This window comes from Mesoplodon mirus (genome assembly GCF_964341445.2).
Source record: "Mesoplodon mirus genome assembly, chromosome: 7".
NCBI lineage: Eukaryota > Metazoa > Chordata > Mammalia > Artiodactyla > Ziphiidae > Mesoplodon > Mesoplodon mirus.
In genome coordinates, this window is record NC_138983.1 from 117,429,586 (window position 1) to 117,456,843 (window position 27,258).

General features: G+C 37.4%; 1 protein-coding gene across 1 annotated transcript in view; it reads left to right on the forward strand.

Annotated features, from left to right (window-relative positions):
- DDX10 (DEAD-box helicase 10) overlaps positions 1-27,258 on the forward strand; it is a 284,143-nt gene that overhangs the window by 170,133 nt on the left and 86,752 nt on the right. The window contains exon 16 of the mRNA XM_082628714.1: positions 15,535-15,591. Coding sequence (XP_082484840.1) covers positions 15,535-15,591 — 57 coding nt within the window. The remainder of the gene's footprint in view (positions 1-15,534; positions 15,592-27,258) is intronic.

Here is a 27,258-nt window from a genome sequence, read left to right on the forward strand (position 1 = left end):
TAAAATCAAGAGAGATAAAACAGTTAACATTCAGAAGTCTTGCTTCTGCCCATACCTGTCATTTTTATTCATCCCTCCACCCCAGAGGTAACTTTTTATTAATTATTAATGTATCCTTATAGTTTCTTTATGCAGAGACTAGTAAATAGAAATACATATTCTTGCTTTCTCTTTTTGTCACATGAAAGGTAGTATACTGTAGATTGTTCTATACTATTTCATTTTCACTTATTTTTGAGATTTTATGTAAATCATTTTCTTTCCTTTGTACCATTGTTAAAACATAGCATATGATTTTAAAACTATCACTGTGATTGTCTCACAGCAAGGTTGGACAGAGCAGTTTGGGGCTGACACAACTGTGAGAGAAACCACAAGAACTTTCCATGCTACTGGTTTTGAACCAGTTCTCTATAACTAAAATAGGTATAAGGTCTTTTTAAAACAAGTCAAAGCTTGTTGTTTTATATAAAATAAGTATATACTGCACAAGGTGGCCCATGGCATACTTTCTATATTGGGGGTTGAAAATATTATGTAGCCTAAAAAGAGCACAAAGAAGTAACCAAAATAGTCTTCTCTCTATTCACCTTTAATGTAAATGCTACCTGGCACAAATATGATTCATTTCTTGGTATTTTCATCAGTAAAGTTATTATTTAAACACATATAAGTATTTGTGTATTAAATTAGTGAAAATTTCATGTTTGTGAGCACTTAGTATGTTTATTACAATAGCATACATAAGATACAATACAGGTGCTCAAATCAATTATTTACCAAGCTGCAATGGACCGGATTTCTACCCAGAAGGCATATAGAATATCTTTTTTAAATGGCAAGTTTTAACATTTGGCATAATGTTTGGTGGAAAGAGTATTGTGCTATAACAAGTTGGAATACTTGCATTTGAATCCTGAGTCTAGCATTACCTAGTCCATTTGGGGATCACCAGTCACCAGTTTGGATTGCATTTTCCTATTCTGAAAAATGAGGGAGTGAGAATGGGGGTTAATACCAGGTGATCAGAGAGATCCTCTGGCTCTGTGTGTATAGGTAAGATGTGAGAATAAAATGATCCTTTCCTGTCTGAAAAATGGAATTTTAATTTGTCATTTTTCCCTGCTGACCGGTTGGGTTCCATGCTTGATGATAAGGCTTCCTTCTTGTTCACTTATTTTTCCAATGGTTACTAAAATTTTACCTTAAAAAGTAAATATATTCTTAATCCTGCACAGTTTATTTTATTTTAATTGCATTACCTGAACACATTATTGGTTTTTTTGTTTTTTGTTTTTTATTTTATTTTATTTTATTTTTTTGCTTTATAACAAATTTAATCAGTTATACATATACATATGTTTCCATATCCCCTCCCTTTTGCGTCTCCCTCCCACCCTCCCTATCCCACCCCTCCAGGCAGTCACAAAGTATCGAGCTGATCTCCCTGTGCTATGCGGCTGCTTCCCACTAGCTATCTACCTCACGTTTGGTAGTGTATATATGTCCATGCCGCTCTTTCACTTTGTCACAGCTTACCCTTCCCCCTCCCCATATCCTCAAGTCCATTCTCTAGTAGGTCTGTGTCTTTATTCCTGTCTTACCCCTATGTTCTTCATGACATTTTTTTTTCTTAAATTCCATATATATGTGTTAGCATACAGTATTTGCCTTTCTCTTTCTGACTTACTTCACTCTGTATGACAGACTCTAGGTCTATCCACCTCATTACAAATAGCTCAATTTCATTTCTTTTTATGGCTGAGTAATATTCCATTGTATATATGTGCCACATCTTCTTTATCCATTCATCCGATGATGGACACTTAGGTTGTTTCCATCTCCGGGCTATTGTAAATAGGGCTGCTATGAACATTTTGGTACATGTCTCTTTTTGAATTATGGTTTCCTCAGGGTATATGCCCAGTAGTGGGATTGCTGGGTCATATGGTAGTTCTATTTGTAGTTTTTTAAGGAACCTCCATACCGTTCTCCATAGCGGCTGTACCAATTCACATTCCCACCAGCAGTGCAAGAGTGTTCCCTTTTTTCCACACCCTCTCCAGCATTTATTGTTTCTAGATTTTTTGATGATGGCCATTCTGACTGGTGTGAGATGATATCTCATGGTAGTTTTGATTTGCATTTCTCTAATGAGTAAAGATGTTGAGCATCCTTTCATGTGTTTGTTGGCAGTCTGTATATCTTCTGTGGAGAAATGTCTATTTAGGTCTTCTGCCCATTTTTGGATTGGGTTGTTTGTTTTTTTGTTATTGAGCTGCATGAGCTGCTTATAAATTTTGGAGATTAATCCTTTGTCAGTTGCTTCATTTGCAAATATTTTCTCCCATTCTGAGGGTTGTCTTTTGGTCTTGTTTATGGTTTCCTTTGCTGTGCAAAAGCTTTGAAGTTTCATTAGGTCCCATGTGTTTATTTTTGTCTTTATTTCCATTTCTCTAGGAGGTGGGTCCAAAAGGATCTTGCTGTGATTTATGTCATAGAGTGTTCTGCCTATGTTTTCCTCTAAGAGTTTGATAGTGTCTGGCCTTACATTTAGGTCTTTAATCCATTTTGAGCTTATTTTTGTGTATGGTGTTAGGGAGTGATCTAATCTCATACTTTTACATGTCCCTATCCAGTTTTCCCAGCACCACTTATTGAAGAGACTGTCCTTTCTCCACTGTACATTCCTGCCTCCTTTATCAAAGATAAGGTGACCATATATCCGTGGGTTTAACTCTGGGCTTTCTATCCTGTTCCATTGATCTATCTTTCTGTTTTTGTGCCAGTACCATACTGTCTTGATTACTGTAGCTTTGTAGTATAGTCTGAAGTCAGGGAGCCTGATTCCTCCAGCTCCATTTTTCATTCTCAAGATTGCTTTGGCTATTCGGGGTCTTTTGTGTTTCCATACACATTGTGAAAGTTTTTGTTCTAGTTCTGTGAAAAATGCCAGTGGTAGTTTGATAGGGATTGCATTGAACCTGTAGATTGCTTTGGGTAGTAGAGTCATTTTCACAATGTTGATTCTTCCAATCCAAGAACATGGTACATCTCTCCATCTATTTGTATCATCTTTAATTTCTTTCATCAGTGTCTTATAATTTTCTGCATACAGGTCTTTTGTCTCCTTAGGTAGGTTTATTCCTAGATATTTTATTCTTTTTGTTGCAATGGTAAATGGGAGTGTTTCCTTGATTTCACTTTCAGATTTTTCATCATCAGTATATAGGAATGCCAGAGATTTCTGTGCATTAATTTTGTATCCTGCAACTTTACCAAATTCATTGTTTAACTCTAGTAGTTTTCTGGTAGCATCTTTAGGATTCTCTATGTATAGTATCATGTCATCTGCAAATAGTGACAGCTTTACTTCTTCTTTTCCAATTTGGATTCCTTTTATTTCCTTTTCTTCTCTGATTGCTGTGGCTAAAACTTCCAAAACTAGGTTGAATAAGAGTGGTGAGAGTGGGCAACCTTGTCTTGTTCCTGATCTTAGTGGAAATGGTTTCAGTTTTTCACCATTGAGGACGATGCTGGCTGTGGGTTTGTCATATATGGCCTTTATTATGTTGAGGAAAGTTCCCTCTATGCCTACTTTCTGCAGGGTTTTTATCATAAATGGGTGTTGAATTTTGTCGAAAGCTTTCTCTGCATCTATTGAGATGATCATATGGTTTTTCTCCTTCAATTTGTTAATATGGTGTATCACGTTGATTGATTTGCGTATATTGAAGAATCCTTGCATTCCTGGAATAAACCCCACTTGATCATGGTGTATGATCCTTTTAATGTGCTGTTGGATTCTGTTTGCTAGTATTTTGTTGAGGATTTTTGCATCTATGTTCATCAGTGATATTGGCCTGTAGTTTTCTTTCTTTGTGACATCCTTGTCTGGTTTTGGTATCAAGGTGATGGTGGCCTCGTAGAATGAATTTGGGAGTGTTCCTCCCTCTGCTATATTTTGGAAGAGTTTCAGAAGGATGGGTGTTAGCTCTTCTCTAAATGCTTGATAGAATTCGCCTGTGAAGCCATCTGGTCCTGGGCTTTTGTTTGTTGGAAGATTTTTTATCACAGTTTCAATTTCAGTGCTTGTGATTGGTCTGTTCATATTTTCTATTTCTTCCTGATTCAGTCTTGGCAGGTTGTGCATTTCTAAGAATTTGTCCATTTCTTCCAGGTTGTCCATTTTATTAGCATAGAGTTGCTTAGAGTAATCTCTTATGATCTTTTGTATTTCTGCAGTGTCAGTTGTTACTTCTCCTTTTTCATTTCTAATTCTATTGATTTGAGTCTTCTCCCTTTTTTTCTTGATGAGTCTGGCTAATGGTTTATCAATTTTGTTTATCTTCTCAAAGAACCAGCTTTTAGTTTTATTGATCTTTGCTATCGTTTCCTTCATTTCTTTTTCATTTATTTCTGATCTGATTTTTATGATTTCTTTCCTTCTGCTAACTTTGGGATGTTTTTGTTCTTCTTTTTCTAATTGCTTTAGGTGCAAGGTTAGGTTGTTTATTCGAGATGTTTCCTGTTTCTTAAGGTGGGATTGTATTGCTATAAACTTCCCTCTTAGAACTGCTTTTGCTGCATCCCATAGGTTTTGGGTCGTCGTGTCTCCATTGTCATTTGTTTCTAGGTATTTTTTAATTTCCTCTTTGATTTCTTCAGTGATCACTTCGTTATTAAGTAGTGTATTGTTTAGCCTCCATGTGTTTGTATTTTTTACAGCTCTTTTCCTGTAATTGATATCTAGTCTCATAGCATTGTGGTCGGAAAAGATACTTGATACAATTTCAATTTTCTTAAATTTACCAAGGCTTGATTTGTGACCCAAGATATGATCTATCCTGGAGAATGTTCCATGAGCACTTGAGAAAAATGTGTATTCTGTTGTTTTTGGATGGAATGTCCTATAAATATCAATTAAGTCCATCTTGTTTAATGTATCATTTAAAGCTTGTGTTTCCTTATTTATTTTCATTTTGGATGATCTGTCCATTGGTGAAAGTGGGGTGTTAAAGTCCCCTACTATGAGTGTGTTACTGTCGATTTCTCCTTTTATGGCTGTTAGTATTTGCCTTATGTATTGAGGTGCTCCTATGTTGGGTGCATAAATATTTACAATTGTTATATCTTCTTCTTGGATCGGTCCCTTGATCATTATGTAGTGTCCTTCTTTATCTCTTCTAGTAGTCTTTATTTTAAAGTCTATTTTGTCTGATATGAGAATTGCTACTCCAGCTTTCTTTTGGTTTCCATTTGCATGGAATATCTTTTTCCATCCCCTTACTTTCAGTCTGTATGTGTCTCTAGGTCTGAAGTGGGTCTCTTGTAGACAGCATATATATGGGTCTTGTTTTTGTATCCATTCAGCCACTCTGTGTCTTTTGGTGGGAGCATTTAGTCCATTTACATTTAAGGTAATTATCGATATGTATGTTCCTATTCCCATTTTCTTAATTGTTTTGGGTTCGTTATTGTAGGTCTTTTCCTTCTGTTGTGTTTCTTGCCTAGAGAAGTTCCTTTAGCATTTGTTGTAAAGCTGGTTTGGTGGTGCTGAACTCTCTCAGCTTTTGCTTGTCTGTAAACGTTTTAATTTCTCCATCAAATCTGAATGAGATCCTTGCTGGGTAGAGTAATCTTGGTTGCAGGTTTTTCTCCTTCATCACTTTAATTATGTCCTGCCACTCCCTTCTGGCTTGTAGAGTTTCTGCTGAAAGATCAGCTGTTATCCTGATGGGGATTCCCTTGTGTGTTATTTGTTGTTTTTGCCTTGCTGCTTTTAATATGATTTCTTTGTGTTTAATTTTTGACAGTTTGATTAATATGTGTCTTGGCGTATTTCTCCTTGGATTTATTCTGTATGGGACTCTCTGTGCCTCCTGGACTTGATTAACTATTTCCTTTCCCATATTAGGGAAGTTTTCAACTATAATCTCTTCAAATATTTTCTCAGTCCCTTTCTTTTTCTCTTCTTCTTCTGGAACCCCTATAATTCGAATGTTGGTGCGTTTAATGTTGTCCCAGAGGTCTCTGAGACTGTCCTCTGTTCTTTTCATTCTTTTTTCTTTATTTTGCTCTGCAGCAGTTATTTCCACTATTTTATCTTCCACCTCACTTATCCGTTCTTCTGCCTCAGTTATTCTGCTATTGATCCCGTCTAGAGTATTTTTTATTTCATGTATTGTGTTTTTAATCGATGCTTGATTCATCTTTAGTTCTTCTAGGTCCTTGTTAACTGTTTCTTGCATTTTGTCTATTCTATTTCCAAGATTTTGGATCTGGGAAATAGAATCTTGGATCATCTTTACCATCATTATTCTGAATTCTTTTTCAGGTAGAGTGCCTATTACCTCTTCATTTGTTAGGTCTGGTGGGTTTTTATCTTGCTCCTTCTCCTGCTGTGTGTTTTTCTGTCTTCTCATTTTGCTTATGTTACTGTGTTTGGGGTCTCCTTTTTGCAGGCTGCAGGTTCGTAGTTCCTGTTGTTTTTGGTGTCTGTCCCCAGTGGCTAAGGTTGGTTTAGTGGGATGTGTAGGCTTCCTGGTAGAGGGGACTAGTGCCTGTGTTCTGGTGGATGAGGCTGGATCTTGTCTTTCTGGTGGGCAGGTCCACGTCTGGTGGTGTGTTTTGGGGTGTCTGTGGACTTTTTATGATTTTAGGCCACCTCTCTGCTAATGGGTGGCGTTGTGTTCCTGTCTTGCTAGTTGTTTGGCTTAGGGTGTCCAGCACTGTAGCTTGCTGGTCGTTGAGTGAAGCTGGGTGCTGGTGTTGAGATGGAGATCTCTGGAAAATTTTCGCCGTTTGATATTATGTGGAGCTGGGAGGTCTCTTGTGGACCAGTGTCCTGAAGTTGGCTCTCCCACCTCAGAGGCACAGCACTGACTCCGGGCTCCTCAATTTGGGATGATGTGTTGTCTATTCATGTATTCCACAGATGCAGGGTACATCAAGTTGATTGTGGAGCTTTAATCCGCTGCTTCTGAGGCTGCTGGGAGAGGTTTCCCTTTCTCTTCTTTGTTCTCACAGCTCCTGGGTCTCAGCTTTGGATTTGGCCCCGCCTCTGCGTGTAGGTCGCCGGAGGGCGTCTGTTCTTCGCTCAGACAGGACAGGGTTAAAGGAGCAGCCTCTTCGGGGACTCTGGCTCACTCAGGCCGGGCGGGAGGGAGGGGCACGGAGTGCGGGGCGGGCCTGCAGCGGCAGAGGTCGGCGTGACGTTGCACCAGCCCGAGGCGCGCCGTGCGTTCTCCCAGGGAAGCCGCCCCTGGATCCCGGGACCCCGGCAGTGGCGGGCTGCACAGGCTCCCGGAAGGGCGGTGTGGGCAGTGACCTGCGCTCGCACACAGGCTTCTTGGCGGCGGCAGCAGCAGCCCCAGCGTCCCACGCCTGTCACTGGGCTCCGCGCTTTCAGTCGCGACTCGCGCCCGTCTGTGGAGCCCCTTTAAGCAGCGCTCTTAATCCCCTCTCCTCGCGCACCAGGAAACCAAGAGGGAAGAAAAAGTCTCTTGCCTCTTCGGCAGCTCCAGAGTTTTCCCGGACTCCCTCCCGGCTAGCTGTGGCGCATTAACCCCTTCAGGCTGAGTTCTCGCCGCCTGCCCCAGTCCTCTCTCTGCGCTCTGACCGAAGCCCGCGCCTCAGCTCCCAGTGCCGACTGCCCCGGCGGGCGAGCAGACAAGCCTCTCGGGCTGGTGAGTGCCGCTCGGCACCGATCCTCTGTGTAGGGATCTCTCCGCTTTGCCCTACCCAGGTATGTGGGGAGTTTCTTGCCTTTTGGGAGGTCTGGGGTCTTCTGCCAGCGTTCAGTAGGTGTTCTGTAGGAGTTGTTCCACGTGTAGCTGTATTTCTGGTGTATCCGTGGGGAGGAGGGTGATCTCCGCGTCTTACTCTTCCGCCATCTTGAAGTGCTATCCCATTATTGGTTTTGAAATCATATTTTTTTTCTTAACACAAAATTATGAATGAGGAATGTGCCTGAAAGACTTTTACATATGAAAAGAAAACTCCATAAAATCTATAACATAATTCTGTATTTGATACATATTATGACACATATTATATTTTTTAAAATATGTATCACTTTTAGAAGATTTTATGAGCTTAAAAATCTTTCAGCATGTTTAAAATAATTGTATTTCATGATTATATTTTTGGTTTAAGAGGATAAAATTGTTAATATATATTATATATAAGTGAATATATATAATCATTAGTCTTAATGATTCTGTTTGAAAGTAGTTGTTTGTTCTTGCTGTTTAAAATTAACAGCCTCACACCATAGCTTCTAATATGCACTCAGTCTTTGTATTGTAGGTCTCAGCTGTTCATTTATTCCCACCTGTTTTTCCTCCATGCTATAACACCTGTCCTTGACTCATTTTTCATGTACCAAATTCTGAAGTCTGTGTAATTTCTACTGTGACTCAAGTAAATATCTTTGTCCTAAAGATTTAGAAACTGAACTATAGAATTTTAACTAGTTTATAGCCAAAAAAAAAAAAAAGAAAAAGAAAAAATAAAGGCAGTACAGTTTATGGCATCACTGGGAGTGGAACTCAGCTGCCCTCTTGCTGGAACTTAGCCACTTGCTCTGAGGACTTCAGGAGCCCTTGCATAACTGCTTTGGATCACCCAGTCCATAGCTTTGTTTCTCTTCATGAGTCTTCATTGTAGTCATTAAGCATCATTTTCTTCTGAGACCATTCTGGTCTTTCTCTTTCCCTGGCAATTTATAAGTAACTATCCTTAATTAGGCCTGTTACTGTTTTCTTTGCTAAACCTCTTGAAACTATTTATCAGAAGTAAAATTGTAACAAAAGCTAAATTTTTACATATAAAACCATTAGTAAATTACTAAGTTGTAAAGGCGAAAGTGCTGCTTTTGCACAGAAACTGTGTTTTCTGATAATTCAGTCAGAACTGTGAAAGATGGGCCATGGATCATATCACTGAAAGATTTTTACTTAAATGGAATGAAAATCCGCTCTGTGGTGTATGGTATCATTCTTAGCTCTGAAAGATAGCTTGTGTTTAGTGTGATAATATCTGCTGTAACAGCTGAGAGTGGAGAGAAGCAATTCATTATGAGATTCTTTTTCATTTCTTTGAAATTTGCTTTGAGTGCTTTATCCATTTTGGATTGTATATTTAGGTGACATGTCATAATGTGTCTCTGGACTGTTTGCAAAGTTGCTCTGTGTTGTACTTAACTACTAGCATGAATATTAGAAAGTTAAGAAAGAATTAAAGGGCCTTTTTAGAAAATCTGTTTTGTTTTGTTGTTGTTTACACAGAATTGAGTTGGCATGGAATCCAGGTATCTTAAACATAAATTTATTATGATAGTCAAGAAGGAGGGAAGCTGTAATCAGGCATGTTAGGAATAATAATAACAAGAACGTTAAGAAGGACAATAACAAGTAGCAGTTAGTTAACCGGGCCCCGCACTAAGCACTTTTTATGTGTCGTATTATATGCTAACAATTAACTTCTGATATAAGTGGGTTAACCTCATTTTACTGATGATAAAACTAAGACTTATAAAGGTCAAGTAATTTGTCCAAGGCCCCACAGCTTATAAAAGCTTACAAATAGTAGCCCTGGGACTCTTACCAAGGTCTTTGTTTCTCTGCACACTGTTTTTAACTATGTAGCTGCTACCTATCTCATACCAATAGCCATTCTCTTACAACAGGATAACTCTGAAGCAATGAATCAAAAGGTAGAGGATGACAGCTGGAGACAAGGATTTTGAAGAAGGAATGACACATAATAGAAATTGTTCATGTTTCCAGAGCAAGGTCATTGGTCTCAAATAAATTTAGAGTAAAATAAGCATTGTGGTTAGTAGTTTAGTTTAGGACCACATACTAACATTACCTTTCCCTGAATGTTCATTGCATAGCTATATAGTTACTAGTACCATAATCCATTTTTAAGTAGGTATGGCCTTTTAAGCGTCTAAGGCATTGTCAGAGACTGGTCTAGCTCATACGAGCTTATGAAATTTTACTAATGTCAGAAATGTCATCATGGGGGGACATGTATCCCATACTTAATTCTAAAATTCACTTTATGAATAAAGCTTATTTATAGGGGAGGAAAGGAGATTCTCTTCTTGAACAACCGTCCTACTACCTGTCCCCTTCCTACTACCATCACAACTGGATTTATTATAAAAAAGGAACCAGCCTATTACTATAGAACCTTTGCCTATAGTTTAGAGATGTCTACCTGGAAGGTTTCTCTTCTTATTCTCATGAGGTTATAGCATCTTGTGATAGTCAGTCCAACATCATAGTATTTGGGCCTTTTTTCATATCCAGCATCCAAATGAGATAAATACTGAAGATTATATAGGTCTTATCCACTTTGTGGCAAGTCTTTGACCTGTTTATTATCTCTATTTTTATTGTTAAGTTCTTTGTTTTGTGGATTTTTTTTAAAAAAAAACACCATATGTTGTTTGAGAGGTGGGGTGGTTGTTAGATTGATGGTCAGTAGCTGGAGAGGTTGAGGAGCACGGGCAGAGTTTGGTGCTAATGGAATTCAGGGATCTGACAAGATTAGGTCATAGACTACAAAGATGTGGGGAAGCTAGGCTGTGTCTGTTTTGCCCATCCCTATATACCCAGACCCCACCATGGGACCTGGAACATAGTAGTTTAGCAAATGTTTGAAGGAACTGATTAGTGAATCGGTGTTTCTGTGTAAATTTGTTTTTCTCCCTGTCTTCATATCCTTACTGTAGTTGTTATAGATTTATATATGGAAGCCCAATTTTTTATGTTGTTCAGATGAAACTCTGTAGAACAGGTAACAGATCAGAGAACCTTGTTGTGTTCTTCGTTCCCAGGAGGGATTTAGGCTTACTGGGATTTTGTTCTTGGAGGGCAGGAGGTATCTTCAGGGCCAAAAATCCTTGTAATCATTCTTTTACTCACTTTTGTTGAGCCAGTTTTCTGCCCTGAAAAAGAGGTTCCTGTAATACTGAAATGAGGATCGATGTCCCCTACTTCTTTATGTGACAGCTGGGAACTCCATTCCTTACCAAACTGACACAGTTGCCTGAGACTCATTCAGATAGGTTGTAAGCTTCCACCACCACCTGAAAAATATTGATTTCCAAATCTACAGATTTCCAAGCACCGTGGAATGAAAATGGTTTAAATACATAGTCCTGACTGATGTTGAAATTCATATTTCATGGTACTTTCTTTTCTGGAAGCTAAGGACCTGTAGTGTGTGAGAAGCCAAAAGACATATAGTAACGTCTATAAAGGAGTATTTTGTACCTTGAAATGTAATTTTTCTGTTTTCTTTTGAATTTGATTTTTATTATTGAATTTCATGATCTTCTTATACTTAATCATTTGTAGCATGGCAGAACTAAACATAAAATTATGCCATCTTTTTGTTGGCATAAAATACCTTTTGGTACCAATCCTAAAAAATGAAATAGGAAAAGAAAGGATTTAAAGCATTTAAACCACCTAAAATTAAGTGTGTGTGGGGGGGTGAGGAACCTTGGTTACTGAATCTAATAAAATTCAATTATATTTTTCCCCTAGTCATTGTAATTCAACAATTCAACCTTTTATTTTTATGTCTTGTCATTTATAGCATCTATGATTCACATACTCTTTTTTTTTTTTTTAAGAAGACGTTGGGGGGTAGGAATTAATTAATTAATTAATTTTTGCTGTGTTGCGCCTTCGTTTCTGTGCGAAGGCTTTCTCTAGTCGTGGCAAGCGGGGGCCACTCTTCATCGCGGTGCGCGGGCTTCTCACTATGGCGGCCTCTCTTGTTGCGGAGCACAGGCTCCAGACGCGCAGGCTCAGTAGTTGTGGCTCACGGGCCTAGTTGCTCTGCGGCATGTGGGATCCTCCCAGACCAGGGCTTGAACCCGTGTCCCCTGCATTAGCAGGCAGATTCTCAACCACTACACCACCAGGAAAGCCCCCACATACTCTTCTTTTAAGAAAAGAACCCTTTTCCTGCCTTAGCAAAAGAAGAAATTGTACTTTCTTCCCTATATCAGTTTCTCAAATTTTGGATTACCATAATTCTGTTTCCTATTCTCCTCTGTTTAAAGACTAATGTTCACTCTCCTCTTTTCAGACAGAGTGCTAATATAGCTTTTTAAGATAAGAAAAAGAAGTTTTCTGATTTTCTTTTTGTTTCACCCAATATTAAAGCTTTGTCCTTTTTATTATACTTCATTTTCATGTCCTGGTCATGTTCATTTCATATTTTACAGGTTTTGAATATCCCTCATCCACCTGAGACTTGTGACAGAAACCTTAAAAGGAAAAATTATTCTACTTGCATGCACATGTGAACTCTGATAGCCAATTTAAATTTTGAAATTTAAAGTGTTCTTCATTGACTATAATGAGTCAATATTGGTGTTCAATAGTAGTAGAAATTTGTTAATATTTTTCTTCTGCTCTGATTAAAGTGGCTAGATGAAAAGCCCCAAAAAAGAGATTGCGTTTACTTGTTTAGAGAGAGTTTGTCTGATGTGAACATATTGAGGTTATTCTTTGGAACTTTGAAGTGCCATTTTCAGATGCTCTGTTGTGTTGGGTGAAGGCCAGTTACTGAATAAATACAACAACAATTTGTGTGACTGTTAAATGTGGTTAATTATCTGTTTTTTTTCTGGACAGGAAACAGGCAAAAATTAATTAAATAGTGTACATAAAATGCTATCAGGAAAAAGGTGCTCTCAGGATGAAAGACCCATACGGTAGCTGACCATTATTAATAATAAAAGGAAATGCAACATTTGGCTGAAACATGTTGTTAAGATAAAAGCTATTCATCTAACACAGCTGCGTAAACTTTCTCATGGAGGAGAGAAGAGGTGTAGATGTGTGCTGGAGTTGAGGGAGTTGACTCCATATGGTGTTGACTCCATAGACCCAACTTTAGTCTCAGCTCTATCACACTGGCTGTGTGACATCAGGAAAGTTACTTCATCACTTGATCTTCAATTTTTTCATCTATAAGATGGGAATGATAATACCTCAAAAGTTCTGTTACATAGAATTAAAAATATATGTAAAATGCTTAGCACACTGCTGATCCTTAATAATTCAGTGCTTCTACTGTTATTAAGAAAATAAGAATAGCAGGGCTTCCCTGGTGGCGCAGTGGTTGAGAGTCCGCCTGCCGATGCAGGGGACACAGGTTCGTGCCCTGGTGTGGGAAGGTCCCACATGCCGCAGAGCGGCTGGGCCCGTGAGCCAGGGCCCTGAGCCTGCGCGTTCGGAGCCTGTGCTCCGCAATGGGAGAGGCCACAACAGTGAGAGGCCCGTGTACCGCAAAAAAAAAAAAAAAAAAAAAAAAAAGAATAGCAATAATGTGCTAATGAACAGATACATATGTATAAAAGTAAAGGTTTATCACTCTCTAGTTATTTGACATTTTATGTAGCTGTAGTTTTAAAATTAGTTTAAGCAGTGCAGCACTCAAAAGTTACTGTGATCTTTGTAGACTAACATAAAATACTGTTCTGCTTAATTTTACTTTCCATACATGAAAACTTTGTGTGGAAAATGAAACTAAATTGTGTATGTGTGAAAGAGAGAAGAGAGAGAAAATTACAAATACATTCATTCACAAACTAAAGCCACCTCTCAAACTAAGAATAATTATGGTCACTGGTTAAAAATTTTTTTCTTTAATATTATTTTGCTACTTTCATTTATTTTGTAGTCTGCTAATACTCATAGAGAATCAGTAATTGGTGCCGACTTTTGTGAAAAATTTGGGTGCAGATGTTTACAAACTGCCATCCATTAACTTTTTCCCCCTCCCACAAATGAGGACACACAGAAATTATTTCACTTTAGTGGCAGAACAACTCTCATAAGCTCATTAGAGAACCAATTCATGTATAGTATCTTAATAACTATTGCATTCATTGGCTGCTTGGTAAAATAATAGTAAGTTTATTTTTTTCTGTTATTAAAGTCACACCTGTTAAATTCTCCAAATCCTGACTTTTACTTTTTTTTAGCATGTATCCAAAACAGGCACTAGACTTGGCATACGGAGACCCATGTTAGAGATCAGTCTCTCACTTACTAAGCTCTTTGACAATGAAAAGAACGTGTTTGACAACACGTTCTTAGTTTTGATTTCTTCATCTTTCCTTTTCTCCTGACCTTGATCCTAGAACTTCCAAATAATCTTTAGAATGTTTCTCTGTATAATTGCACATTGTTTAAGTTTTACGTGCCCTTTCAGTTGTATGTTTTATTTGGAAGTCAAAGTAATCCATTTTCTCCAAAACCAGTATAGAAAAAGAATAACAATCACGGAAAAGAATAATTTAACATTATGCATTATTCAGGTGTATGACACATGAACAGTTGCCATGTGAATTTGAATTTTTATTAGTTTCACTTAGAATTTAGCTTTCCTGCTGTGCAATCTGAAGGTATAAAAACTGAATCTATAAGTTCTCTGGACTCCCCTCCTCTTTGCATTAATTAGTACTTAACCCCCTTTGAAACTTTTAACATTTATGTTCTCACTTTATTAAAAAGAAGTCTGTAAACCTAGATAGGGTGTATAGTGTGGATTGTGGCAGTTTCTTGCCCTTCTCAAAGCTGTGAGCAACAGAGCAGCCTCAGGTCTGTCTCTAGAGTATGTATTAGAATTGGTTCTTCAATCTGGAGAAAGCTATGTATGAAGCATAGTGATAATGATAGATTGTCCAGACTGAAAAAATTGTTAATTCTCATGTTAGTGGATATTTAACGTAAGAGTGAATCATGGTCGCAGTTTCATATTACTTCATGAAAGAATTATTTGCTGTTTATTCACTTTTTACATTGATCTAGTAGTTCATTAAATTTAAAATAGTTAGCTATGAATTCTGGATTGAGACTAGCCTCTATATTGTTTTACCACTTTATTTTTTGAAGAGGAAAAGAGATGTTTTATTTAAAACAAAAGTTTTTTCAACTTTAGCTTTATTTTGTTGTTTTGAATTTTATTAATAAGCATATTTATTTTTCTTATTTTGAAAACATTAGTGCTGCATTTTCTGCCTCTTTTATGATCATTGGAAAACTAATGGGGAAATTATAAAACAATTCAGTAAAATAAGGTGCTTATAAGAATAATCTTCCATTGTTTTTGTTTTGAGAAAAATATTGCCACTTTTCTAAGAACCCCAAGGATGAGGATTTCATATCCTTTATAAATTCTGCTTTTAGAGGAAAAGGGAAATAATCATTACTGCATTTCTTCCTTTTTATTTTAGTAGCCAACACTGTGAACCAGTCATATGTCAGACATTGTGCTAATAAGCATTTATGTTGTTTTATATAGTTCTTATACCAACTTTATGAAATGTGTGCTCCTGTTATCTCCATGTTTAGATGAGAAAATGAGAGGTAGCGAATAAGTTGCCCAAAACTGCACAGCTAGTAAATGGTCGAACTGTAATTTGATTCCAGATCTGTTTGACACATACTTAATGATTATGAAAACTTATTAATTTTCCCCCTCTTCCTATAGGAGAAAAGACTGAAAGAAAGGGAAGCCAGAAGAGAAGCCAGTAAGAAACAAGCAAAGGTAAGGGTTTATATTTTAATGAGAAGAATGTTTGTAATATTGAATGGAATTTAAATACTCTTCTTTTCCAGATGCAATTTATATTTATTTATACATCATGTCATTTGAATTGGATTTAAGTCCGTGTATGTGTATCATTTGCTTTCTCATATTCATTTGTTTCCTCTGTGGTGCAGGATGAAAAATACATAAGATAATTTGTTTGTTGGGCTTTGCCCTCCTACCTTCACCATCTTTTTCCATTATGTTTTGTGTGTATTGAGTATAGGAGATGGTTGACTCTGTGGGCCAGGCCTGATAGGATTTTATTCTATGTCATCTTCAGACTAGAGAGACAGCCTATGTGAACCCAACTTGCTAACAGATAACCCTGAAAGTATTGGTTGCTTCAACTCCTAGAACCTAGGGGAAAGCACTCTGTATCTCCCACCTTCACTGTATTCTGTAAACAAAAATTTTCAGCAAGTGTATATGTACAGTTTCTTTCAAATATATGTACAATTGTAAACACCATCATCCATGTGCAGCTAAAATTTTTATCTGGTGTGTTTGACACCAAGGAAGGTTCAGCTTCTGCATTCTGAGCACATTTAGTAGAAATGATTTCCTAGAACCAGGGCACAGAAATGTATGTCATTTTTCATGCTGTATCTCATTGTGCTATGCCTGACGAGCCATCATTTCTTCTTAGCAGTTAGAAAAGATCCGACTCCCTTGAGTAAAGCTGTAATGTTCTTTGTCATTTTTTTCCATGCTGACCATAGCACTTAGAGAGCAAGTCAGAGATCATAACTCATGCTATAGTTCTGAAGTGGGAAGCAATTACTCTTCAGTGTAAGATGAAAAGACTGCTTATATTCAGTATTAAATATCACTTTGTCTTCAAAGGTGCCCTAAAACGAGAGGTACAGTGTGTGCAGCCTAACTGCTAAATCAGGTGGTGGATTCCGCATTTGCTTTTAAAATGCAGATGTGAGCTGTCATGGCATGGAAATGAGATCTCAGGGACTATAGTGGGAAAAATTTAAATTTAAGAAGGAAATCTTTTTTTTTTTTTTTTTTTTTTTGCGGTACGCGGGCCTCTCACTGTTGTGGCCTCTCCCATTGTGGAGCACAGGCTCCGGACGCGCAGGCTTAGCGGCCATAGCTCTGTGGCCCAGCCGCCCCGCGGCATGTGGGATCCTCCCGGACCGGGGCACGAACCCGTGTCCCCTGCATCGGCAGGCGGACTCTCAACCACTGCGCCACCAGGGAAGCCCAGAAGGAAATCTTAACTTTAATGAAAGCAGTTGATATTTATGAGTATTGTGTGTTCAGCATAAAAATAAATCATTTTATTTTACTAAGAAGCTCTCATTTCTTTCTGCACATGAAATTATAAAATGAAAGGTATCAATACAGTCTGGAGCCAAAAGAAAACCCTGTATTTCCTTTGTGTGATTTGTGCATATTTGTGTATATTACTAAATCTGGTTTATTTTTTATACTTGTTGATACTGTATGCTTCATCTTTTGTAGTGGTTTAAGCTGTAAGAAAGAAATTGCTCTCACCCTTGAGCCTGCCTCTTGTGCCTCTTCTTTTATTTCCCTATAAGTTGCTGTATGTATTTGGTTCTGATACTGTGCCAACTAGGAAATGAAAAGCCGTAAAGGCCATCAAAGTTAGGTTTTGCCACTGGGGTAGACCTCTAAATTGAACTCCTCAAGCCAAGCCCATCCCTCCACTCCAGACCCCTTCCCCTGTTTGTCATGTGTGTTTTGTTTCCTGATGTCTAGGAAAGGAGGAGGACTTCTTTGTCAAGAGGTTGTCTCATTTCTGTATAAGTGCTAAGGACTGTACTGGGAACAAAGAAAAGAACAGCTGACATGGCTTTGCTGCTCAGCCAGGAGCTTTCAATAGACAGAGGTGGTGTTTTAGTATTGCGCTGAATAGTCGAGCTGCCTCCATTTCACAGCCCTGTGTGAGTGCTCAGAGACAGCGGCCCTCTTTTTTTTTTTATTTAATTTTTTTTGGAGTATAGTTGCTTTACAATGTTGTGTTAGTTTCTTCCATACAGCAAAATGAATCAGCTATAGATATACACATATTCCCTCTTTTTTGGATTTCCTCTTATAAGAGTGATATTAGCAGAGAGATGAGAGGATGGGTTGTATCCAGGACTCGAATATTCCTCAGCACACCAAGGACTGACAGCAGTGACAGATTCAGGCTGACTCATGGAGGCCAAGGAATTAGCTTGGGCTAACCTTTTTGCACCCAGCTTCTTTTCAAATGAAAGAGACAGAGGATGGAGGCTCTTACAGCTTTTCAGGTGCCCCTTTGGAAACAGACCCAGAAGATGTTGGAGGGACTCTGTAAAGAGGTGATGGCCCAGAGTTCTGTGATAGCTAAAAAGAAATAGATGAATTATCAGGTTTTCCAGTTGTTTGTGTGTGTATGCACACGCATGCTTTAAATTATGGATATGTCTTAGTTTTAGAGTAAACTTTGTCTTCTCTTTAATATATCTAAACATAGTCATTGTGTGACTTGAAGCTGTTGCCTTCTGAGGCCTTCTGGTCAGCTTCAATCCAGAGCATCCTTCAGTCTCTGAACCTATATCTAAAAGATACCTTAGTGGTGAAAGAAAGTGGTGTTTGCAGACTTACTATAGCACCGGAGGTGTTTTCTTACCCATTTATACCTATTTCAAGAAATCAATGTATAGAAACTGGAAGTGTGAGAAAGGGAGGCTCACAGAACAGTTTTCTACCTTGTTTTGTGCTTCATTTAGCAAACATCATGTAATAGGAGGAGGAACATAGAAGACACAGAGTATTGCTTTTAAAATTGGAAAAATGTGTTAGAATAAAAGTTGATAGTATTATCTTTATTTCCCAGAAAAGAGAAGGTTTAAAGATATTGTGAATTCTCAATTTTATAAATGATGCTTGGTGGTTATCTCTTCCCAATACACAGTAAGTATTCCTAAGAAAAATTGCTTTGAAGTTGGAGTGCAATAAAATAAAGTTGGAATGGACCTCTCAGAAAGCTGATGCAACTTTTTGTTGAAAGATAGATCTAAGATCTGCCTAGAATATATTATGTGCAGTGTCAGGAGTTGGAGAGAAATGTGAAGTTGAAACTCCTAAGAAAGTTTTCAGGGTACCCAATGTCTAGTGATTCGAGAGAGAGAGGTCTTTGGGTATCAAAACTTTCCTTAGCATTGAAATATTTGAACTACTAAAGAATATTTGACTTTTACCTTAACTAATGGGATGTTGTGTGTTCTTATAAGTTAGAAATTTAAAACTGAGATCTGAAAAAGTAGTTGTAGCAATGATGAATAGACCACATTGCTTTTTGGATTCAGGGAGGTTACATAATCCTAGAAATACAGCTTTGCCTCATTATCCAGCGAGATTTCCTCATGTTACTTTGATGATCTCAAGTGCTTGTACCAACCTCTGGTGGCTGGAAGGATTTTACAGAAATGTAAAGAAATAAAGTATGTGGTTGATAAAACTGAACACTGAGTGTGAAGGAGCAAAGAGTGGGAAACAGCTCAGAGGCACTTAAACATGGGAAAGTTAAGCATTGCTTGGACTTTATATTACAGATGATGCTTATAGTTTTTATTTTTTAGGCGTGGGAGAAATTTTTTGAAAGTAATTAAAATGATGTATGTTTTGAGGTTGATGTTATGTAGCCACTGTAAATTTTAACTTGATTTTCTCTTTCTGTTTTATTGCTTTTAAAAATTTTAGTGACTCTGGGGCACTTTATTAATGTACTTAAGGAATAGTAGTCTTAGGAGATAGTTTTAGGTAAAGTGGTTTTGGTTAGTTGTTTCACGATAAGAGTAGAAGAAGTTGTATAATTTTAGAACCTGAATATACCTGAGAGATGGTCTGGAGGTGTCTCCTAAAACTGGTTTATAATATCTTTTTCTCTGGCTAGCAATTGTTTCATAAAGCAAAGCTAAATTTATTTATTTTGATATTATATTCTTTCAAAATCTTTTTGAACTTTTCCTCGTCCATGAAATGTAAGAATGGAAACAGCCACTCATCTATTCCAGCAGTTTTAAGTAGTGCATTGAGTAGCCTAGGGGTTCTGCAGAGGTATACCAGCCCCCCCGCATCCCCCCAGGATACAGGAGGGTTATTTGGGCAGGACTCCAGGCTCCCATTTTGTCTTCAATAAGAATAGCCCCCTTTTTTTCTCTATGTATACTGAAGCTTCCAGGGAAACTTTTGTTTGAAATAATGGTTCTACTTAAATACATACATCCATTCATACTTGTTATTTTTAAAGTACCCAAATAAATTAAAGCTAAAAGCAAGTAAATGACTTAACATCACTGGCTTGTCTGATGGCAGAACTGCTGTGTGTACTCAGGCTCCCTGAATCCTCATTTCCTGTTATTCTTATTGCACCATGCAGTTTCTGTATGTTACTTTTTACCTCTTTTATTTCTATTTTTTTTCTTTAAAAAACAACCCTGATCTATGGTACATAGGCTAACAACTATTCATAGAAAATTACTAATAGCAAATACCTTGAGTAAGGAGAGAACGCCACACTAAGACTGGAAAGCAGTCTGTGTCTCGATTGCTGGGTGACCCCTTGATCTGAGCCAAAATATGTAACAAAAAGTATGTCTTACTACAGGCTTATCTGCTAGAGGATTATCTCTCCTTGTAGAGCTACAAATAGACATTGATAAATGTTGGTAATGGTCATTCACAACTTTTCTAGGTCTTCAGCCTTTGCATTTATTCCCTTTTGGCAGTGCTTTATTGACTGACACCAAACTAGTATTTTGTAATTTGTGGGGAAATACCTCCTTATTCCATATGTTTCATATAAACCTTCTACCCCCCCCCCCACCTTTTTTCTTTTCTGGCATTTTATAACACTGAAATATTTAACTGGTCTCTTCCTTTGTACTTAATATGTTTAGGATTTCAAGGGCTCTAGAGGATTGTTTATTTCAAACCAAACAGCTTTTGATAAAATGAAAAACAAGATAATGGAAATGTAAGTTTGTTTATAGTCCCAATTCCCAGTGAAAGCAAAGGTGCTCCCTGGAAGTAAATTGCTCTCCCATTTGAAGGGTCCGAACTCTTCCAGGGCACCGTTTGCTGCACTGATACAATCACTTATTCAGTGGTGTCCTAAATGAAGTCATTCAGTTTCTCTAAGCAAACTATTCAAATAATACCTTATTTTAGTGCTATATATAATAAGACCCATTAAGCTGTCCTTCTACTTCTTAAATAAACAACATTGAGTCTTTTAGAAGGCCTGCTTTTTCCCTTTAATATCTATTTGAGTTAGCAATGAAAACCCAAGTAGCTTTTATTGTAATTCTAGTGTTGGTTTGGTTGCTTGGAGATTAATGGAGCGGTTTTTGAATTTTTTTCCCTCTCTTTCTTTCTTTGGTGATAATGAAGAAGGGGATTACTAGGTTCGAACTTTTAACCATCTTGGGTTATTTAAGAGCTACTTCCAGTGTTCACTGTAAGAGAATTGTCCTTTGCTAGTCATGAAGATTTAAAAGTTAAAAGGGCTTCCCTGGTGGCGCAGTGGTTGAGAGTCCGCCTGCCGATGCAGGGGACACGGGTTCGTGCCCCGGTCCGGGAGGATCCCACATGCCGCAGAGCGGCTGGGCCCGTGAGCCATGGCCGCTGAGCCTGCACGTCCGGAGCCTGTGCTCCGCAACGGGAGAGGCCACAACAGTGAGAGACCCGTGTACCACAAAATAAAATTAAAAATTAAAAATTAAAAAAAATAAAATATAAAGTAAAAGTTAACTATGGGAGAAGGAACAGTTCTGGTCATGCATATCATCCAGTTGGTGAATATATGCTGTTCTTTTAAGACTCAGTTTATGGGTCTTTTATGAAGATTTTTCCAACCCTCTCAGATATAATGGACTCCTGCTTTTGCAACTCTTACTCCAGCCTCCTTTATGAAGCATCTGGTAGTTTATAGCACTTATTTGGACACGCGTCTGTTTTTCTTATTCAGCTCTAAGTCTTGTTGTTTGTATTCCCTGTCACAGTGCTTGGTTCATAATAAGCACTTAGTAAATATTTGAATGAATGACGGCGTGAATGAGTGACTTAAAGGGATACAGAGCACAGACTGTAAAATTCTTTATAGTGGTAAAATATATCATAAAATTTACTATTTTTTAACCATTTTTATGTGTACCATTTGGCAGCATTAATTGCATTCACATTGCTGTGAACAACTGCCACTATCCATTTCCAGAACACTCTCATCATCCTGGACTGAAATTCTGTGCCCCTCAAACAGCAACTCTCCATTCCCACCTCTCCCAAGAGCATAAATTTTTAAAGAGGAAAGTCATATTCTTAATCATTCTTTAACAGGTGAGAAAGTGGAGGCCTTTAATGAATAGGTGATTCTTCCAGTGTCTTACAGTTAATTAATAGCAAAATAGGGATAGACCCCAGGTCTCTGAGTGTTTTGTGTGTGCTTTTCATTCTGCTTTAAACCCTCTCTGTAACAATACAGGAAATACCAAAGAGCCCTGAAAGTAGTTTAGAGTTTTGTTAGATTTATTTTATTTAAGGTGTCGTATTTTAAAATATAATAAAATGACGTTATTAATACTACTCTCAGTCACAATCTCAACACTTATTAAGGACTGTAACCCAAGTAACATTGGAAGTTTCCATAGCATCAATGTTAAACTTACCAAAAGATTTAAAAAACAGTATCCATTTTTTTTTCCTCCAGAGTAAATAGGAATTGTAATAATGACATTAGTTTGGAGTATAACTTTCATGGTCAGTGTAAAGCATAATAGTAACTACTAGCTGCTATCATTCATTGACTGCCTACTCTTACAAATACTGTAATTAAAGGCTTCACATACATTATTTCTTTAATCCTCATAAACAGTGCTATGAGGTAACTGGTATTATCGCCATTTCCAAGATGAGGAAAGATTATGCAACTTCCCCCAAGATCACAGAGCTAAGGATATGGCAAGCCCAGACTCAAATCTACTTTACTGAACTCTTCTTTTTTTTTTTTTTAATATTTATTTATTTATTTTGTCCACACCGGGTCTTAGTTGTGACACGTGGGATCTTCGTTGCGGCATGTGAACTCTTAGTTGTGGCATGTATGCGGGATCTAGTTCCCCGACCAGGGATCGAGCCTGGGCCCCCTGCATTGGGAGCGCTAAGTCTTACCCACTGGACCACGAGGGAAGTCCCTACTTTACTGGACTCTAAAAGAGCCTTGACCCTTAAGCATAAGGCCATACTGTCCCCTCATTTCCAAGGCGGTCAAGAGTATTCACATTTGAGAGCCCTAAAAGCTAAAATAGAAGTTGCAAGTAAATACTTTCTTCTCCTGAAATTGCACTTCTTATCCACAGTTAGTTCCCTCTTACAGTGGTTACTTAAAGAAACAGAACACATAGTTGCATAACCATTGGCAGATATAGAGTATTGTTTATCTCCTGCTAGTTTCTATAAAACCTCACTGTAATCCCAGTAGTCAAGTTTTTTTCTTATGAATGAAATATTATGAAACAATTTACCATTCTTTCCAGCCCATGGAGATCAGTTAAAATTGTCACATTCTCCTATATTTACTTTTACACAAACTTTCCCTCTGCCTAGAATGTCCTATCTTCATTACTTCTCCTCCTAGCACCATTTCCTTTTTGAAGCCTTTCCTGCCTTCTTCAGGAGATTTAGGCATTTTTCCTTTCTGCTCTGCTCTACTTTTTGGACATTATTCTGTCATGATACTTAGTGATTGTCTCTCTTATCTCTAGACTGTAAACTCCTTTTGAGCAGCAACTGAGATTTTTCATAGTTGGCACATAGTAAATGCTCGTAAATATTTATTGAACACATCAATGAAACGCAGGTAAATTTATTCTTAAAGTTAACATTTACATGTTAATGCTTTGTCAGTTACAGCCTCCTTGAAATCCAGCAACTGGGCCCATGGAATACAGTGGAGTTGCATCATATGCATTTAAATTTCAGCCAAACTGTGAATGTACCCAGCATACCTAGGCTCACCAAGTTGATGCTCCTCTCCTCCCCCATCTTGTTTATTCAACACAATTTCAAACAAACCCATTAACTTACATTAAGGTTATAGATGCTTAATATTACAACAGAATGTAGTAAACTCTCAGGCAGTCAGGATCCCTTTTTTTTATTACTTTATTTTTTATTTTTTTAACGTCTTTATTGGAGTATAATTGCTTTACAATGGTGTGTTAGTTTCTGCTTTATAACAAAGTGAATCAGTTATACATATACCTACGATCCCATATCTCTTCCCTCTTGCGTCTCCCTCCCTCCCACCCCTCTAGGTGGTCACAAACCACGGAGCTGATCTCCCTGTGCTATATGGCTGCTTCCCACTAGCTATCTATTTTACGTTCGGTAGTGTATATATGTCCATGCCACTCTCTCACTTTGTCACAGCTTACCCTTCCCCCTCCCCATGTCCTCAAGTCCATTCTCTAGTAGGTCTGTGTCTTTATAGCCAGGATCCCTTTAGAATACTTGAGCCATATCCTATTTGCTAAGAATATATTACCTTAAAAGTTGAGCTGTCCTAATATATACATATTGATTTTCTTTTTCTTCCCCCCTTTTTTCTAACTTAGAGGTTCTCAAGCTTTAGTGTAGTTGAATACAGAAAACTATGTGTATTGTACTTTATGGGTGATAAAAGGAACATTCTAGGGTAGTTTGATCATGATGATTGTCACCTTGCCTGCTTATTTTGGAACCTAACCTCCATCGGAGTTGTGCGACTTCATTCTGTCATTCAGTACCTTGCTCACAAGTATTTGTTGATTGACCAAATCAGTGGATCCTGCTAAAACTTATTTGTTCACAGTGTCATGTTGAATATTATATTTGATGACATTGAACATGGGTTGCCTGAGTAATTGCAACCTTATTGAAATGTTGTTAGACCATGAAAGAGCAAGCACAAAGATGCAGGTCTGTCTTCACTTCCTGACTTGTGAACACTGAGGGCCCTGCAGGGGTCTTAAGGTTAAGGGTAATCCTAAACATGTGCTGTGCGAGGCATTAACCCTGAGAACAAGAAGAAATTTTTTGGAAAACAAGCCATATTTGTTACTTTTAAACTTGCAATGCAATACCAGATTAATTTGAGACAGAATTTTTGAGACACTTTTAATAGCTATTTCAGGAGGTGTTCTAATACTTCTTAAAGAATGTTGTTTCTTTTGTAAAACTTGCAAAATAAAAATGTTCCAACCACATAAAATTGGAGGAAAATAAACTCACAACACAGTTGAATAATGTGTCAAAAAAGCACTCGTGCTTACATTCTCTCTTTCTTTCACTCTCATGTGTGTATATATATATGTGTGTGTATATATATATATATTCTTTTGTATATGTTATAGATGAACATTGTATTATTAAATGGTCTGTTGGATTCTGCTCAGTTGGGTGGTCATTTAGGTCTATTAGGACTCTGAGTTCAGATTGGACCAAATGGAATCAAGTAATCCTTGTGATGCCCTTTATACTCATGGTTTATTCTCCTTATCTTAAGTTAGGATATGATGATTTATAGTCTTCTCTTTTTAATAGTTTAATTGAAGTATAGGTTAAATACAATATTACATTAATTTCAGGTGTACAGCATAGTGATTCAACATTTACATACCTTATGAATTGATCACCACAGTAAGTCTGGTAACCGTGTGTCACCATACAAAGTTAATGGAATAGTATTGAGTATGTTCCCTATGCTGTATATTATGTCCCCATGACTTATTTTATAACTCTAGGTTTGTACTTCTTAATCGCTTTCACCTATTTTGCTGCACTCCCCTCCCCTCTGGTGACTACTGGCTTGTTCTCTGTATCTGTGAGTCTGTATCTATTTTATTTTGCTTATTTGTTTTGTTTTTTAGATTCCATATATAAGTGAACTCATATGGTATTTGTTTTTCTCTGACTTACTTTTATTAGCACAATACCCTCTAGTTTCATCCATATTTTCACAAATGGCAAGATGTTATTTTTTATGGCTGAGTGATAGTCCATAGTGTATATATACTGCATCTTCTTTATCTATCAATGGACACTTCAGTCGCTTCCATACCTTGGTTACTGTACAGTACCATACAGTTTTGATTACTATAGCTTTGTAGAATAGTTTGAAATCAGGGAGCATGATACCTCCAACTTTGTTCTTCTTTCTTAAGATGCTTTGGCTATCTGGTGTCTTTTGTGGTTCCAGCAAATTTTAGGATTATTTGTTCAAGTTCTGTGAAAAATGCCATTGATATTTTGGTAAGGATTGCATTGAATCTATAGAGTGCTTTGGGCAGTATGGACATTTTAACAATATTAATTCTTCCAGTCTGTGAGCAAGGTATACCTTTCCATTTATTTGTGTTGTCTTCGGTTTTCTTTCATCAGTGTCTTATAGTTTTCAGAGTAAAGGTTTTCAACTCCTTGGTTAATTTATTCCTAGGTATTTTATTCTTTTTGATTTGATGGGATTGTTTCTTAATTTTTCTTTCAGATAGCTCATTATTAATGTGTAGAAATGCAATTGATTTTTGTATCCTGCAACTTTACTGAATTCATTTATTCTGATAGTTTTTTGGTGGAGTCTTTAGGCTTTTCTATATATATATATAGTATCATGTCATTGGCAAATAGTGACTTTTACTTCTTCATTTCCAGTTTGGATGCATTTTCTCTCTTTTTCCTGTCTGATTTCTGTGGTTAAGACTTCCAATACTATGTTGAAAAACAAGTGGTGAGAGTGGGCATCCTTGTCTTGTTCCTGATCTTAGAGGAAAAGCTTTCAGCTTTTCATTGTTGAGTATTATGTTAATTGTGAGTTTGTTATATATGGCCTTTATTATGTTGAGGTATGTTCCCTCTATACCCACTTTCTGGAGACTTTTTATCATAAATGGATGCTGGCTTTTGTCAGATGCTTTTTCTGTACCTATTGAGATGATCATATGATTTTTATCCTTTAATTTGGTAAATCATATTGATTGATTTGCAGATATTAAACCCTGGAATAAATCCCACTTGGTTATGATGTATGATCATTTTAATGTGCTGTTAGTTTCTCTTTGCTAATATTTTGTTGAGGATTTTTGCATTCTCTTCATCAGGGGTGTTGGCCTGTAGTTTTGTTGTTTTTTTAAATGTCTTTATCTGGTTTTGGTATCAGGGAGATGCTAACCTTTTAGCATCCTTCCTCAGATTTGGAAGCATTCCTTCCTCAGTTTTTCAGAATAGTTTGAGGATAGTTGTTAACTCTTCTTTAACTGTTTGGTAGAATTCACCTGTGAAGTAGTCTTGTCCTCAACTTTTGTTTGTTGGGAGTTTTTTGATTACTGACTCAATTTCATTACTAGTGATTGGTCTGTTCAGATTTTCTATTTATTCCTGAATCAGTCTTGGGAGAGTGTATATTTCTAGGAATTCATCCATTTCTTCTAGGTTGTCCAGTTTGTTGGTGTATAATTATTTGTAGTAATCTCTTATAACCCTTTGTATTTCTGTGGTGTCAGTTGTCATTTCTCCCATTTCATTTCTGATTTTGTTTATTTGGGCCCTTTTTTTCTTGATGAGTCTGGCTAAAGGTTTATCAATTTT